General features: G+C 42.5%; 2 protein-coding genes across 3 annotated transcripts; one reads left to right on the top strand and one right to left on the bottom strand.

The window, feature by feature from the left end:
* Positions 1-3,553: 3,553 nt before the first annotated feature.
* On the bottom strand, positions 3,554-9,728 carry LOC119651314 (probable peptidyl-tRNA hydrolase 2). 2 transcript variants are annotated; one of them, XM_038054843.1, is made up of 4 exons: positions 9,598-9,728; positions 9,201-9,485; positions 3,889-4,074; positions 3,554-3,811 (listed from the first exon to the last, which is right to left on the bottom strand). In XM_038054843.1, exons 2-4 carry the CDS (start codon positions 9,354-9,356, stop codon positions 3,629-3,631), a joined length of 525 nt encoding a protein of 174 aa, XP_037910771.1. In that variant the 5' UTR covers positions 9,357-9,485; positions 9,598-9,728; the 3' UTR covers positions 3,554-3,628. The 2 variants fall into 2 exon arrangements, with proteins under 2 accessions (XP_037910771.1, XP_037910772.1); XM_038054844.1 differs by having other exon boundaries at positions 9,602-9,716.
* Positions 9,729-10,028: 300 nt separating this feature from the next.
* LOC119651886 (ATPase H(+)-transporting accessory protein 2) lies at positions 10,029-11,601 on the top strand. The gene is made up of 3 exons (XM_038055707.1): positions 10,029-10,189; positions 10,334-10,671; positions 10,724-11,601. Exons 1-3 carry the CDS (start codon positions 10,147-10,149, stop codon positions 11,294-11,296), a joined length of 954 nt encoding a protein of 317 aa, XP_037911635.1. The 5' UTR covers positions 10,029-10,146; the 3' UTR covers positions 11,297-11,601.
* The last annotated feature ends 2,712 nt before the right edge of the window (positions 11,602-14,313 follow it).

Here is a 14,313-nt window from a genome sequence, read left to right as displayed (position 1 = left end):
ATTCTAAGTCCACAACCACTTGTTGACTTGGACCAAATGGAGAGCAACTTACTCCCACGTCTCTCTGGTCCGGGAATCCCTCGTTTGGGGCATGGCACCCAAGCATTACAAAAATTATAGGACAAACGGTTTCGTCCAGGACAGAGGCAACTCTTCAGACGCTGCCTCACCTCTGCCCTGGGAGCAGCGTGACCGTGAGTGGCATCAGATGGAAAACGCTCCTTTATATATTCAGAAAAACACGCCACGGCTGCGAATTATATCCAATCGAAACCACAGAAAAGACAATCAGGAGATCGCGCCTTCCCAATCCTATGAAGGTAAGACTGAAAACATCCATGCTCGCTTAGAAATAAGGAAGTAATCAATATGCGTTGGATTCAACCACGGGTCTAAATTGTCGATGAGCCGCGCAGTCCATCTGCCCCTTGGCTCATTTTGCCAAGAAAGTTGCCACTCGGTAAGGGTGCGTTGACGTTCTTCACGGGCAACCACCTCTCTTAAGTTCTCGCCCTTACGGCAGTAGATAGCTCCGCGCTCCCTGACAAGGAGGGCAACGGGGATCACGATCACAGCCGGTGCGATAAGCAGACGCTACTCGCAAAACCCCCCGCCTCTGCATTTGAGCGAGGCGCTTACGATGCACCTCCTTGTCAGGGGCATTAGCCCATACCCCCGCGTCATAGAGCAGAACCGACTGAGTTGCTCCCATAAGGAGACCTTGGATATACATAGCAAGCCTATTTTCACTATATTTTGACATAGTCGAATTGGATGGATGCATGCGTTTTATATAATTAGAAGCAAAGTCGGGCAAGCAGAAGTTATGAAAACACTTTTAGTGTGCACTATGGTAGTTTTTGCGCCAAATTTTGCCACATCTGGTAAATTAGGGGCATGTAAACTGAAGCATTTGCTTCGAATGGCTGATGATGGTTGCACAAAAGTTATAGAAATAGTCTCCGAATCTAAGATATGCTACTGGTATGAGTTTTTATAAATACATACAGGTATTCTAATTACGAAAACCTCGGCGCTCCGGGAGATTGAACGGTTTACTTAACGATAACCAGTGGGAGTATGGAAGTCCCAGCATTTATGTAACAATCGATGACAACGTGGGATGCATGAAGTTCGAGAATTTTCAAATGAAGCAACTTAAAAAGAAGTTGTCGGCGCTTGGATTCTCTATTATAAGGAAAAAATATAGATACAGAAGACACCTTGCGAAGCAACAAGGTGTCAACATTGGGGAACGAGATTTCCAGTGTGATTTTATGAGACCCTTGAGACTTTTGAGCAAATGAAACATTATAAGTGACTAGTTGAACCCGGCAGACGTTATTCTGTCTAGGTATATACGATCAGACCTGAGTTTGCAATGGGACTCATCTGAAGTGGCTCTTGCTGCAAAGTTTACCGGAAGTTAACTGGTACCATCGGAACCAGGATGGCTGTCTGAAGAATAATTCTTGGGCAATCTTCTCCCGGCCCAATTATTTGCGCTTGGCTCCCTTGTGGGAGTTTCAGTGTGGTTGTGGCTCTAGTGTGGAGTTGTGTGTGTCTGAAGAGGATCGTAGTATTAAACCTATACGACAGGCATTTACGTTAAACATTCTGGACCTTTATGTCCTTGCAATTCGAATGTAGATGTGAAATTATAATTTTGAAATATTCGTCTCATCAAACGAAGAACGCCTTTTCAAGCATGCATTCTACATATTTCTAACTATGCTGTAAAGTGTTTGAAATCCTGAGTAGCTCCAGCAATATGAGTTAAAAGTGAATCTGACCGGTCAGTCAATGGTGGCAAATTTGCCTTACCAGTGAAATAAAACATGCCATACATTTCTTACTGAAACTACAAAACGCGTCTATGTAGGCACGATATAGTCATTATATCAATGAGTACATTTCGATGTTTTTTTTCCTTAGTAGTCTTCATTGTAATTGAATACTGATTTATTGGGATCGATTCTAAATTTTATTCTAGCCTACCGTGAGCGGTTAGGTTCACGTCATGTGTCCTGCACTTTGGAAATTGCAGCAAAAAATAGTTTTGTAATTCGTATATTATGTTATTGAAATGTTTCGGCAGCCTTTGAAGTGGGGTCTCAAACTCGAATGTTGTCAAATCAAGCTTTTCGCTTTTCCGATGTTTTAGTAGCTCTTGAAATAGAAGTTCTGATCTAGTCATATTTTCGGCCGGAGTCTATTTATTCTCATGTTTCAGCAGCTCTTTCAGTAGATGATGTGATTCTTTCTATCTCCAGTCGTGAGTCTCATTCTTCAGATATTTCAGCAGCTCCACTCGCTGGCGGTTGCTGTGTACGCCTGCTTGAACTTTCAATGTCCGATTTTTTTAGTGGAATTTTCAATAATTTTCAGTAATGTCTCACTTATTAACAGTCATAATTTGTCATGATGACTGGTTGAAAGTTGTGGTTGGAGTGTAGTTCATTATAGCAACCTCTATACCGATTTTCATGGTGATCGAATGATCGGTATAGAAGTTGGTCTGTCCCAGCGACATCTAGAAGGGAGTTGCAGCAATAAGAATTGGATCAAAATATTTTCTATGGAAAAATACATACACCAATTTTCATGGCGATCGGATGAACGGTGTAGAAATTGATCCATTGTAGCGCCATGTAGTAGCCAAGTAAACCAATGTATATAACATACAAACCTTCTACATTAAAAGATGCATATAGTACTAATTTTCGTGGCAATGTCAACTACGGAAATGATAGGCCACGGCTAGACTATAAAAACATGCAATGGTGATCAAGTAAGACCTATTTTCCATGAGAACACCGACCACATTCTGGTACATATATCTTGGCCCGTGTCAATAGGTTAAATGGTTTCGAAGTCTATTCATATACCACCTCTATTTTTATATAATACAATAATAGTATTCAAGCACCGCTAGTAAGGCTGATAAAAGGCTAAGACAGCAAAAAGCACACTTGTCGTCGACGTTTCCGTCGCTAGTTAAAATGTGCTTTATTTTGGTGTCAGACACCTTGTACGGAAGAGTTGCAAGTTGTTCCCGTGATGCAACTTCGACTTCTCCAACTCTTCAATCTGATTTGCAGTTTTACAATACCCGCAGAAAGAGGCGATGGGTACTTGCGAACGTTGAACTACCTTTGAAAAATTCTTTTAAGGACAACTGATATTGCTTCATAGTGCATAATCAAGAAAAAGGAAATCAACAAATCTGCAACCAAAATGGGGAATATATAGAATAAATCAGAACCTATTCCTGTTATTTTCGTTTGGCTTCTGTAGGACTCCCGTATTGAATATCGTTAATAATCAGTATTATTATAGAATATTTAGCTTGTTGTGAGGTTACATGTTTCTCCGTTGGGTAGTCACATCGTAATGACAGAGATGCAGGGTGTGCCCACTTATACAGCTGATGAAAACAATTACTTCCATCTCAAGATATGGCGTAATTTTTTGTTTTTCAGTCTTTCGCACCTTCTCTTTTCCTGCTTCTATTAAACCAAAAAAAATGAAGTATATTACTAAGAAAACCGACTATTATATATCAATATCACAAAATTATTGCGATTCGATTTATTATTTTATTCACACAGTATTAAACCATCAATATTCAAAGTAATTTTAAATGCCGCGTTACTTTGTCAAGGTCGGCTGATGGAGCTGGTCCAATCGCCAATACTGTTTTGGAATTAGGTTCTATTTGAGTACGTCCTGCATCACGTATAAGGCATGTGTTGAAATTATTGGCTTGTGCTGCCTTTTTAATATCCATAAGCTCTCGTTCGTTCTCCACCTGCAAGCAACCAAATTCAAAATGTGTTAATAGTAGAGATTTAATAATAAAATTTAAATTAAAGACATTTGCTTTACCTTCACAGCAATTTTGGCACATCCGCTATTCTCCCAGCTTCGAACCATTTGTGGGCAACGACGCATTGCAGATTGATAGGCACCAACGGCTGCATGGCCGCATTGGGCAGCAATTTTGCCTTTTCCCATTTTCAAATCATTTCGAACAACGAGGAGCATTTTATAATCGCCGAAATCTGAGTACGACTGGAATAAATGCATTTAGAATATCGTTAAGTTGTAAAAGCCAAGCAGCAACTAAATTACTCTGAAAACGTTACTTGGTGGCTGTTAAGAAAATTATATTTCATCAACGGTTTATACAACAAAGCAAGGTGTTATCATAGCATATAAAAGTAGAGAGTCCAGCAGAAATACAACTGCCGTATAAGCAATTTGTGTAGGCATTTTGATAATATTTATCAAGTTAGCTTTATAGAAATTAATTCTTTCACTATTCAAGTTGTGACCGATGCCGATGCTCCGGATGCAGGATAGATCAAAGCCTCCTCGAATTGAAAACATGGCTATGTAATTTACATCAAATCGCTTCTACTCTCTCGATAAAATGCCGAATCAATTAAAATTAGCTCCCAAAAGAGAAAATCCCGCCTTGTTCCTTATCTTAGTTAGATGACTACACTAAAGTGTGTAGTCATCTTACTACAAAGGAAGTTGATTTCTCTCCCCATCGCAGGATGAAATTATGTTCAGAAAAACACATACAGACATAAAATAGTTCGGGAGAGGCTTTTGAAACATATTCATTCAAATAAATAAACTGAATTTATTTTAGAAGCTATTTAAACTTAAATATCTGCCTGAACGTGCTAAATTTGGCAATGATTTTTAAGTTTATAATGGAATTAGCTTAATGCCAAATGAAGCCACTAGAACCTTGATTCGCAAAAGAAACCACAGAAATGGCAAAGTCAAAAACGCAATTTTTACCTCAAAGTGAAATCAACCGTTTTAACGGCATTATTCAGCAGAAATTAATTAAGAAAGGATGAAATGTGTCTGGAGGCAGGACCCAAGAAATTTTGACAAACTTGTAAAATTTTATGTGACTTGCGGTTTCGTCCAACTCATCAGACGCTGCCTCACCTCTGCCCTGGGAGAAGCGTACGAAGTGATTACAAGTTGGTATTTGCTCTTTATATTAATTGAAAAATGACATGCCTGTCTGTAGTAGCGCCAAAAAACCTCCTCTGCTTGCCCAAGGATGAGGGTTCCGTGGACCACAACCGAGAAAGCATGTTGCTTTCCAACTGGTCCGATCCGCCATTAAGTGGATGAAACAAAAATTTTATAAAATTTTAAAACGGAAATGATACAGCCATATTCGCCCTTTAATTGGCGAAAGTAGTAGATTGATTTTCAGTGACCCCGAAAAAACAGAGCTGATCGCGAGGTTTTAAAGTTTGACTCAATTGGCCATTAAGGCCATGAATGCCCGAAAATCGCAACAACCGAAGAGTTGAAGTTATTATTATTAATACAAAATGGCGGCACTTGCTATATGTAAAGGGAACAACAGACCACACATTCTCATCAATTTTCGTGACAATCGATTCAGCCGTTTCCGAATAAATCAGATGTGACAGACAGACGGACAGACAGCCATCGAATGGATTCTAATAAGGTTTTGTTTCACACGAAACCTTAAAAACTCGGACATGCGTAGTGACTTATCACGAATTTCGTCGAGTGGAGAAACGATTTGATGGACAGTCTAGATCTCGCCGCAGAGGTCTCCAAACCTTTCAGAGACCCCAGGAGGATCGACTGAAGAAAGTTTGGTCAAGTAATTAAGAACAAACTCTCCGGCAAATTGGTAAGATTGGCACGACTGATTGAGTCAAAGGTCAGGGCTTTGGAAAAGGCATTTGATACCGCCTTTAAAGTCTCGTGCTTTAGTAAGTACAGCAAAAAGACACTGCCACCGTGGTGGAATGAAGATCTCTCCAGGCTCAAGAAGCTGACCAGAAAAAACGTCAACATCTGCTACAGGCATAAATATTGGCACCCATACAAGGACTGCCTAAAGAAGTAGAAATCGGCTATCAGGACTGCCAAGAGGCGGTCTTGATAGGGCTATTGTCAGAACATCAAAACACCAGTGAATCCGAGAGACTCAGTAAGATTCTGTCCAAGGAACATCAGAGCTTATCCTTTCTTAAAAAGTCGGAAAGCTCCTAGACGGAATCTTCTAGTGAAACCTTGAAGCTGCTGTTTAAACGCTTTTTCCCGCCAGCGAGGAGAACTGTGAATCAGAACCTTGCTTGGAGGGTTTGCGGCCACTCTAGCTGTGAGAGACTATCAAATCGGTAATTACTGAGGATAAGATCGGCTGGGCTATAAACAGCTTCTCCGCAAATAAATTTCCAGGCCCAGATGGCATAATGCCAGTCATGCTACAGAAGCACCAGGAAAGGGTTGTGCCGTGGCTTGTTGAGATTTACCGGAGCTGCATTTCTTGAGGATACGTACCACAGTCCTGGAGACGCGCACGCATGGTTTTCATACCGAAAGCGGGCAGGCGCGGTCAGGAGCCCGCGAAGGACTTTCGACCAATCAGCCTGACCTCTTTCGTGCTGAAGACCCTAGAGCGCGTCCTCGACATTCACTTGAGGACAATTATGGAGAAAACGCCTTTCTCTAAGTCCCAGTATGCCTACCTCAAAGGAAAATCTAATGAAAATGCCCTCCACGAGGTAATTAGCACGGTTGAGCGGTCGCTACAGTACAAGCAGTATACCCTAGCTGCCTTCTTAGATATAGAGGGAGCTTTCAACAACGTTAGTACCAACGCCATCAAGGAAGCTTTGACCAGTATTGGATTGGAGGGTATCTAACGCATTAGATTATAGCCATGCTAAGTACCAGGATAATCCAGTCGGATCTGGGAGGCAACCACTTGACCAGAGCTGTGAACAGAGGCACGCCCCAAGGTGGCGCCATTTCTCCGGTGCTCTGGTTAATAGTAATGGACGAAATTTTACAAACATTGGACAGCAGCGGGGTGGAGGTGCTGGCGTATGACGACGACTTGGTGATATAAGTGTCAGGGATGTTTCCGTCCATTATGAGCGACATCATGGAAGGAGCGTTGCGAAAGGTGTGCCTGTGGGCTGCAAGATGCGGGTCTGGGTGTAATCCTGGATCCAAAGCTAAATTGGAACTGAGGGTTCCCTGTATAGCCTTCTATGCCTGCAAAAGAACCTTTGCAAAGATATGGGGTCTCCGGCCGAGGATGGTTCTCTGGCTGTACACCGCTGTAGTGCGTCCTATCCTAATGTACGGCTCTATTGTATGGTGGCAGGCTTTGAGCAAAAAATACAATAGGATGAAGCTTAATAGCATTCAAAGAACCGCGTGTGCAGGTGCTACTGCCTGCCAGATGCTCTCAATGTACTCCTGCATCTCCTCCCCCTAGACCTCTACATTAAATACGTTGTAGCGTGCAGTGCCGTCAGACTACGTGAGTCCGGATGCTGGGCAGCGAAGTCCTACGGCCACAGTAACATCCTAGACGAAGTACCTCGGGAAATCTGGGTATTCCCCACGGACTATACCATACGCAAGCTGAACTTCACGAGAAACTTTGCTGGGGACTTTTCAACCAGGGCAAAGTGGAAGACCCGCGGCGTGTTGCAGGGTTATGACTTAGTATTCTTTACCGATGGATCAAAGGTAGTCTGTGCAGTTGACGCGGGGGTTTCCTCGAATATACACAATGTATCCAAGTCGTATGGTCTCCCAGGTTTCACCAGTGTCATTCAAGCGAAAGTACTGGCGATATTGGAAGTCTGTCGATGGCTAGAGCGAGATTCGAGCCGCAAACATAACATACCCATTGTAACCGAAAGCCAAGCGGCCATCAAGGCCTTGTACTCAGCGACATCTTGCAGGCTGGTGGGGCAATGCAGAGACGCGCTGAACCGTCTGGGCGGCAGGCTCAAGGTTACCCTCCTCTGGGTTCCCGGGCATAGGAACATAGAGGGGAATGAGCGGGCTGACGGATTAGCCAGGCGAGGGTCTGTTCTTGGCAGCCCTTCGGTAAATACAGTCGTTGTGTTTCGCTGGCGGCTGACAGGGGCGGAGTCTACTCGCACTACCTGGCATCCGCCTTAGATGGCGAAGACTTACGAGCTGTGCCAAGTCAAGGAGAATTTGGATCGCTTATAATAAAGCCCGATCGCGAGAGCTCCTGTGCCAGACAATGCATTCAAGATTATGGCGGTCTACACTGGCCCATAGGGGACCATTCCACCAGGATCGACATACCCTACAATTCGCATTGCCGAAGCTGCGAAGACGGAAGGAAAACCCTCACGCACTTTCTCTGCGATTGTACAGTTCTAACTAGAGTCAGGCTACGGACACTGGGAAAACCATTCTTTGGGGACCTCAGAGATTTCTGGCTGCAGGGTGGGAGAGCTCCTTTCCTTCGTGAATGCTACGGACTGGCTCTGAAGATCCGAGCCGGCTAGACTATGCCTCCCTGTTCTCATAATAGCAGTCTCGGTCTTAGGAGTCTTTGGCATCAAAACGGGGGGGGGGGGGGGTCCTCGGTGCGACCACTGATACCTACCTACCGTGGCCTGGGATTTGGGTCATTAGGATGTGAAAGACTAGCAAAACGAGGAGAGTCGTTTTGGGAGTTTACAATACAAAAATATCCTCAATTCGTAAGCGCCTTATTTTTATTGGGTTGATTTGTTGTTTTTCTTTCGGCATAGACTTGCTTTTGATTTGCTCCTGCAAATCGTGATAGTAATGGCAGAAAACATTGCGTCTAAACTGAGTGTCTCGCGTCAATAAACCAGACTTGAGTGTTATTTTGTTTTGACCAGTCTCTGAAACGCGCTACCATTAATCAGTTCCCGGAACATAAAAACCATTCCCTGAACATCAGCCCTTTTGAACTAATTATTACACATGCTTACTTCTCATTGCTACATCCTAAAGTTTTGTCGTGGAGTGGATAATCACATTAAAAAACCCACTCAGAACAGTTGAATAAACATTTATCAAGTCTTAAAACTCTAGAATCACCCTAAAAGGACCAAAACTCACTTAGGAAGAGGACAACTGGTCCTCGAAACACCTCGAAAATGAGCAACAAAAACTTTTTATTCGGCATTTAGAAAACAGAATTTAGTCTTTTTTACCCAGTTTAAACAGGATAACCAGTATCACTCGACCCATAGATGAAAACTTTTAAGTCGCATTAATAAAATATAATGTTTTACAAACCTAATGAATATAAAATCCAGAAGATGCATCCAATGAAATACAATAAAAAGTTCAAACGAAAAAATACTTACGAATGTGGGAGAATTCTTGTTTTCAGACGACGTTCCCGGATCATCCTTCGACTTTTTCTGGAGATTTGATATTCCGTATTTGTACCCAACATAAAATGAAAGTAAAATCGCCACTCCATTAACGAGCTGCGATGTATCTAACATTTTGTCAGACATAATTAGTTCAGTCGTTTTTAGTGAAGTTCACTTCACTTAGCTTGTCTATATCCAACGTTTTGCAGCTCTCGGGGCTGCATAACCTCAATGCAAATAGTCGCACTTATTCTACTTGATCCGTAGGTTTTCCTGAAAGCCAAATAAAATTTCGACTATAGCAATTGGATGAACACTCAGCGTACTTTTTCAATTGCAGACAGTTTCAACTGGCCATTCTCAAAAAAACCGATAAAACGACTACCTACTGACAGCCGCCTGGGCACTTCTTGCGTCTCGACACAGAGATTCTTCAACTGTTGGAAGTTTGCGATGGCGCTCGAAACTTGATTTTCACAATAATTGACTTAGATTTTCTTCTTCTCTGCTTTATTCTCCAATTCATGTGGGGAAATGTTAAACTACGCAGGCCTTCGATAGGTATTATCTATCCTAGGCAATTTAAAATTTGACTCCTTTTTTGAAGAGGATGAAGGCAAGGGATGTTCGTCTAAGGTGTCTGAATCTTACGCTCTAATATTACCTTTTTCTTCTTAATTTAAATTTCCAAGGCATGTTATGCCAGAGTACGGTGAATACTTCTACAATTGGAATAAAACCAGGTTATTGATTTCCTTTTTGAATTCATATCAAACCCCCTATATTCAAATTGCATTTAATTTTTCACAGTTGGCAAAATCTCACGTGAAAAGTCATACGAACGGAACAGTTGGCCGATGAAACGCGACTTGTCATAGCTGAGAATTTGTGGAATACGGAGTGATCATATGATTAAAATCGAAAAGACGGAAAGATGTTGGGCGCAGCAATAATTTTTCCAGCGATTTTCGCATTGGGTACGTAAATAGTGTTAATTGTGGAATATTATTTTAGTTCTATGAAACATCAAGTGAATCCTACAAGAAAGTGATTATGATTTTACGAATGTCCTGACTCTGATTGGAGATCGATTCGATGAAAAAATTTTGCTTATTTTTCAGCATGTGCCACTGGGGAATTTTCCGTCCTTTGGTCGCCGAATCCAATTGTTTTCAAGGGAGACGAGAAGCTAAATAGTGCCTACTTGAGCGATGTATATGCTGCGTCCTTGGGCAGGTCGGTATCTGGTTTTACACAATGGTCCGGCCTGTACATTAGTGACCCCTTCAATCTGCCCAAGTCGGCCGTCACGATCGTCGTGAATGGGGAAACTCATCTGAAGCTGAGCGATAAAGTAAAGACCTTCAAACTTTCTGGATCAGATGCAGGAGAGTCCCTGAATGCACTCACATCAATTATGAATGTGGTTGACATCGATTTGAGCCAAGACGTTTCCCAGGTTTGAACTAAACTTTGATTATTCGTCCTTAGTTTCATTGTATTCTTTACAGCTTGATCAGTTTGCTGAAGTGTTTGGCGTTCTGGATACATCGAACATTCCAAAGGAAACTTCAGATTTGAAGCCACAACTACATTCCGAGGACAAGTTATTCCTCCAACAAATTGCTGTCATTAACCAATTGGCGGACGTTCTGAAGCGCAACGACCAACTTCCCACATTTACCGTCATCCAAACATCACTCCTCCCTATTCGCAGAGCACATGGTGAAAAGTCGGCAGCTATGCACGAAGCTGAACAGCTTCTAGCTGAAGCTCTGGAGAACTTAGCAAGCTCACTACGTGCTCGCCAGCCAAATGTTCTTGTTACAGCTGTCGCCACACGCGGTGACCTTGCACGTAGCAGGCGGCAAGCGACTCAGGACGATAAGATCACTGTAAGCACAATCAACCTTGCAACCAACTACAACGAGGATTACCCAGTGATTTTCAATATCATTTTGTGGTTCATGATCGTATTGGCTTTCTCATTGTTGGCGATTTCCTATGCAATCGCCACCATGGACCCTGGTCGTGATTCGATCATTTACCGTATGACCTCAACGAGGATGAAGAAAGACAACTAAATTAGTATAGAGTTCTCCTCCAAGAGCATTTCATAGATCTAGAAGAACAATCGAGGAGTTGCTAAGTGTGTAAGCAAAGGTTAGTCGCTTGTCGACCAAATTGATAACATATAAATATGTGGGAGGAATATTTAGTGTAAATATTGTTTAGTGAACAATTCAAGCAAAGTATTAAGTACGTATATTTTAATTTAAAATTGTCGTTTATTCCTTTTGTTGAAAGTTTTTGAATGTATTCGACATAACGTTTACCCTGCAGAACATAAGTGCAGCACATTTGAATGAAATATACCCATTTTACCATTTTTGTTGAAATAAAATTGGATATCATAAAAATTTGTTGATTTTAGTATCTTCAATGCAGCTACAATCGGAGGGTTTCCGTGATGCCATTAAAGAAGTCGAACGATTTGATGGGCAGCTGGTGAAGCTCACCATTATATCAGCTGATCGCACTATTCACTTTTTCACCGCTTACGCGCCACATACAGGTCGACCTGATGCCGAGAAGATGTTGTCTGGCAACTTCTCCATGAAAAGACCTGCAACGTGTCTGCTGATCATTATATCATCATTGTCGGTGGCCTTAATGGCCATGTGGGTGAAAAAGGAAACGGTGGCAGATGCCATGGGGAAAGGGATTTAGAGTGCGCAATGAGGGTGGCAAGCATATATTTGCGAACATCCATAACCTTGCACGACAGCCTTGTGTTCTAAACACTCGGCTATTCGGACACTGAAAACATGGTTCATCAAATGATTGTCTCATCTTCCTACATTTTATAGTGGAAATAATCGTTGGCGCACCAAACTATATCAGGATCAGGGCTTAAAAAATTTACATATTATTTATATTTATATAAATTATGGGAATAGCAAAAAGCAAATCGACTATATTCTCATAAGACGCTGACATTTTACCAACGTCATTGATTGCAAAGCCGTTCTCTATGAGGCCATCGCACCTCCACATTGGTCTTTGATACGCCTTCTTGCGAATCAAGCCACCGATAAAACAGCATGAGGAACGCATTGAACCGCCGCGCATGGTGGCGATTCTATGAGAAGAAGGAATCAATTATCTCACTTACGCGATTACCAACCATTACGGCGGAACCAGATTAAAGACACGATCCACTAAGCGCCCTCTGCTACCCTCGGGATCACCAAGTCAGGTTAGCGGTACATCAACCGAGATACTTGGCTTTGGAATGACGATGTCCAAATGAAGGTATGTGAAGAGAAACGCCTCTTATCACAAGTTTATCGATGATCGCAAATTGGCATTTATAAAAATGGCTATCACCCGAGTGGTCCGTTACAAAGATCTTCACGATGAACTGGACACCCGGGATGGCGAGAGAGATCTGTATCAACTTGCCAAAAACTGACACAAACGCACGCAGGATATCGAACACTTCTGTTGCGTTAATGACAAGAACGATACTTTGCCTACCGACTGTCGAGCCACGACGGATAGATGGCGAGAATATTTCGAACAGATTTCAACTGAAGAATTTGTTAAAACGGGTACATTTCTACCATGAGAATCGGGATAGCCCCTGAATTCGTATACTTCAGGAGAATTTCTTTTGTATGTGCACTCAGCTCGGTTGTTGCAGTGGGCCCCCTAGTGGGAGCTTCATGGGGGTTGTTGGTTACGTTCAAGCGAACAGAGACCTTCGGTCCTCGGCGTAATGTTGCGTTTCAGCACGAGTGCCGTACTTCTTAATTCGGTAGAGATTTAATTAGGTGTTGCATCCACAAGTATGAAAGTTGAGTCATGGTACCGTTGCAGCTTGCTGCAGCGGGGCTCTGATTGTGGTCATAAAATCAATCCGTGTTTTAAGAAGACCGTGGGATTAAGTCCCTGAGACAGGTACCCACGTGATGCACAGAGATGTAACTGTTAGTGCAACTGAAGTCGAGGAAGCAATAAAACGAATGAAATCAGGGAAAGACACAGGATCTGATGACATCGCATCCGAGCGCTAGAAAGCGAAGAGCTGGGACCCAACACTGTGGCTCAGTGAATTCTTTAATCGGGTTATTCAGAAATGTAAAAAGAAAAGAAAAGCAAAGGTGGTCCAGCAGAATGTTCAAATTACCGTCCGATCCGGTTACTTTCTAATACCATGAAGATTTTTGAACGCGTTCTTGACAACCGTATTCGCGAAATCGAACTGCAGAGCTGCTGACGCAATACACGTTACAGGGTTACTCATGGAAAAGCACCGTCCTCTTTACATTGCATTTCTGGATCTGGAGGAAGCGTTTGACCGTGTGCCACACGAACTCATCTGTAATGCTGTATGACAATACTTAGTGCTAAATGAACTCGTGCGCTAGGTTCAGTTGCTCTACCAAGATCCGAAAAGTAAAGTTCGAAGTGTGGCGGATGTATCAAAACCGCTTCGTGTCTTTGTTGGTGTTCATCAGGGAAGCGTCCTCTCACCACTCCCCTTTGTTTTTGTTATGGACACTGTCACCCGGGACATCCAACATCCAGTGCCCTATACACTGGTCTGTGAAGAAGATGCTTTCCTGAAGTCTAATAGAAAGAATGAGTTAAGAAAAGAACTAGGTGTTTATTCTGTAAATATTTTTATTTTTCCTCCACATACAGTTGTTTCGGAGACCACGTGCTTCCTTCCTCAGTGCTAGTACCTAATCCAGATCTCGAGCAACTTGTCCAAAAATGGAATAACGCCTCATGCAACATGATCTCAGATTGAATCTGAATAAAACTGCGTTTTTGTCGACCAATTCCCATGAAACAGGCACAATCACTGTCAGCGGCAGTCATCTGCCCAGAACTGAGCGATTTAAATATCTTTGGTCAACGCAATCAGCCAATGGAGAACTGCGTTATGAAATTGCTTCACCCATTAACGCAACCTGGATGAAGTGGCATTCCACAACTAGTGTTCTTTGTGATCGACGTATCAATGAACGTCTCAAATCTAAAATTTATCGGAATGTTATCCGCTTGTCAACGGGACAAAGGGTGAAGAAAA

The sequence above is a fragment of the Hermetia illucens genome, chromosome 3 (assembly GCF_905115235.1).
Source record: "Hermetia illucens chromosome 3, iHerIll2.2.curated.20191125, whole genome shotgun sequence".
NCBI classification, from domain to species: Eukaryota; Metazoa; Arthropoda; class Insecta; order Diptera; family Stratiomyidae; genus Hermetia; species Hermetia illucens.
Note: the sequence above shows the minus strand (reverse complement) of the source record. Positions and strands in the feature narration are given on the sequence as shown.

Excerpts from the sequence above, each read along its gene's own strand:
- LOC119651314 (XM_038054843.1), bottom strand. The coding sequence starts at position 9,356 with ATGTCTGACAAAATGTTAGATACATCGCAGCTCGTTAATGGAGTGGCG. Across the intron at positions 4,075-9,200 it reads ACAAGAATTCTCCCACATTC|TCGTACTCAGATTTCGGCGA; the intron begins GTAAGTATTTTT and ends CATTTATTCCAG. Across the intron at positions 3,812-3,888 it reads GTGCCAAAATTGCTGTGAAG|GTGGAGAACGAACGAGAGCT; the intron begins GTAAAGCAAATG and ends GGTTGCTTGCAG.
- LOC119651886 (XM_038055707.1), top strand. The coding sequence starts at position 10,147 with ATGTTGGGCGCAGCAATAATTTTTCCAGCGATTTTCGCATTGG. Across the intron at positions 10,190-10,333 it reads TCCAGCGATTTTCGCATTGG|CATGTGCCACTGGGGAATTT; the intron begins GTACGTAAATAG and ends CTTATTTTTCAG. Across the intron at positions 10,672-10,723 it reads TGAGCCAAGACGTTTCCCAG|CTTGATCAGTTTGCTGAAGT; the intron begins GTTTGAACTAAA and ends TATTCTTTACAG.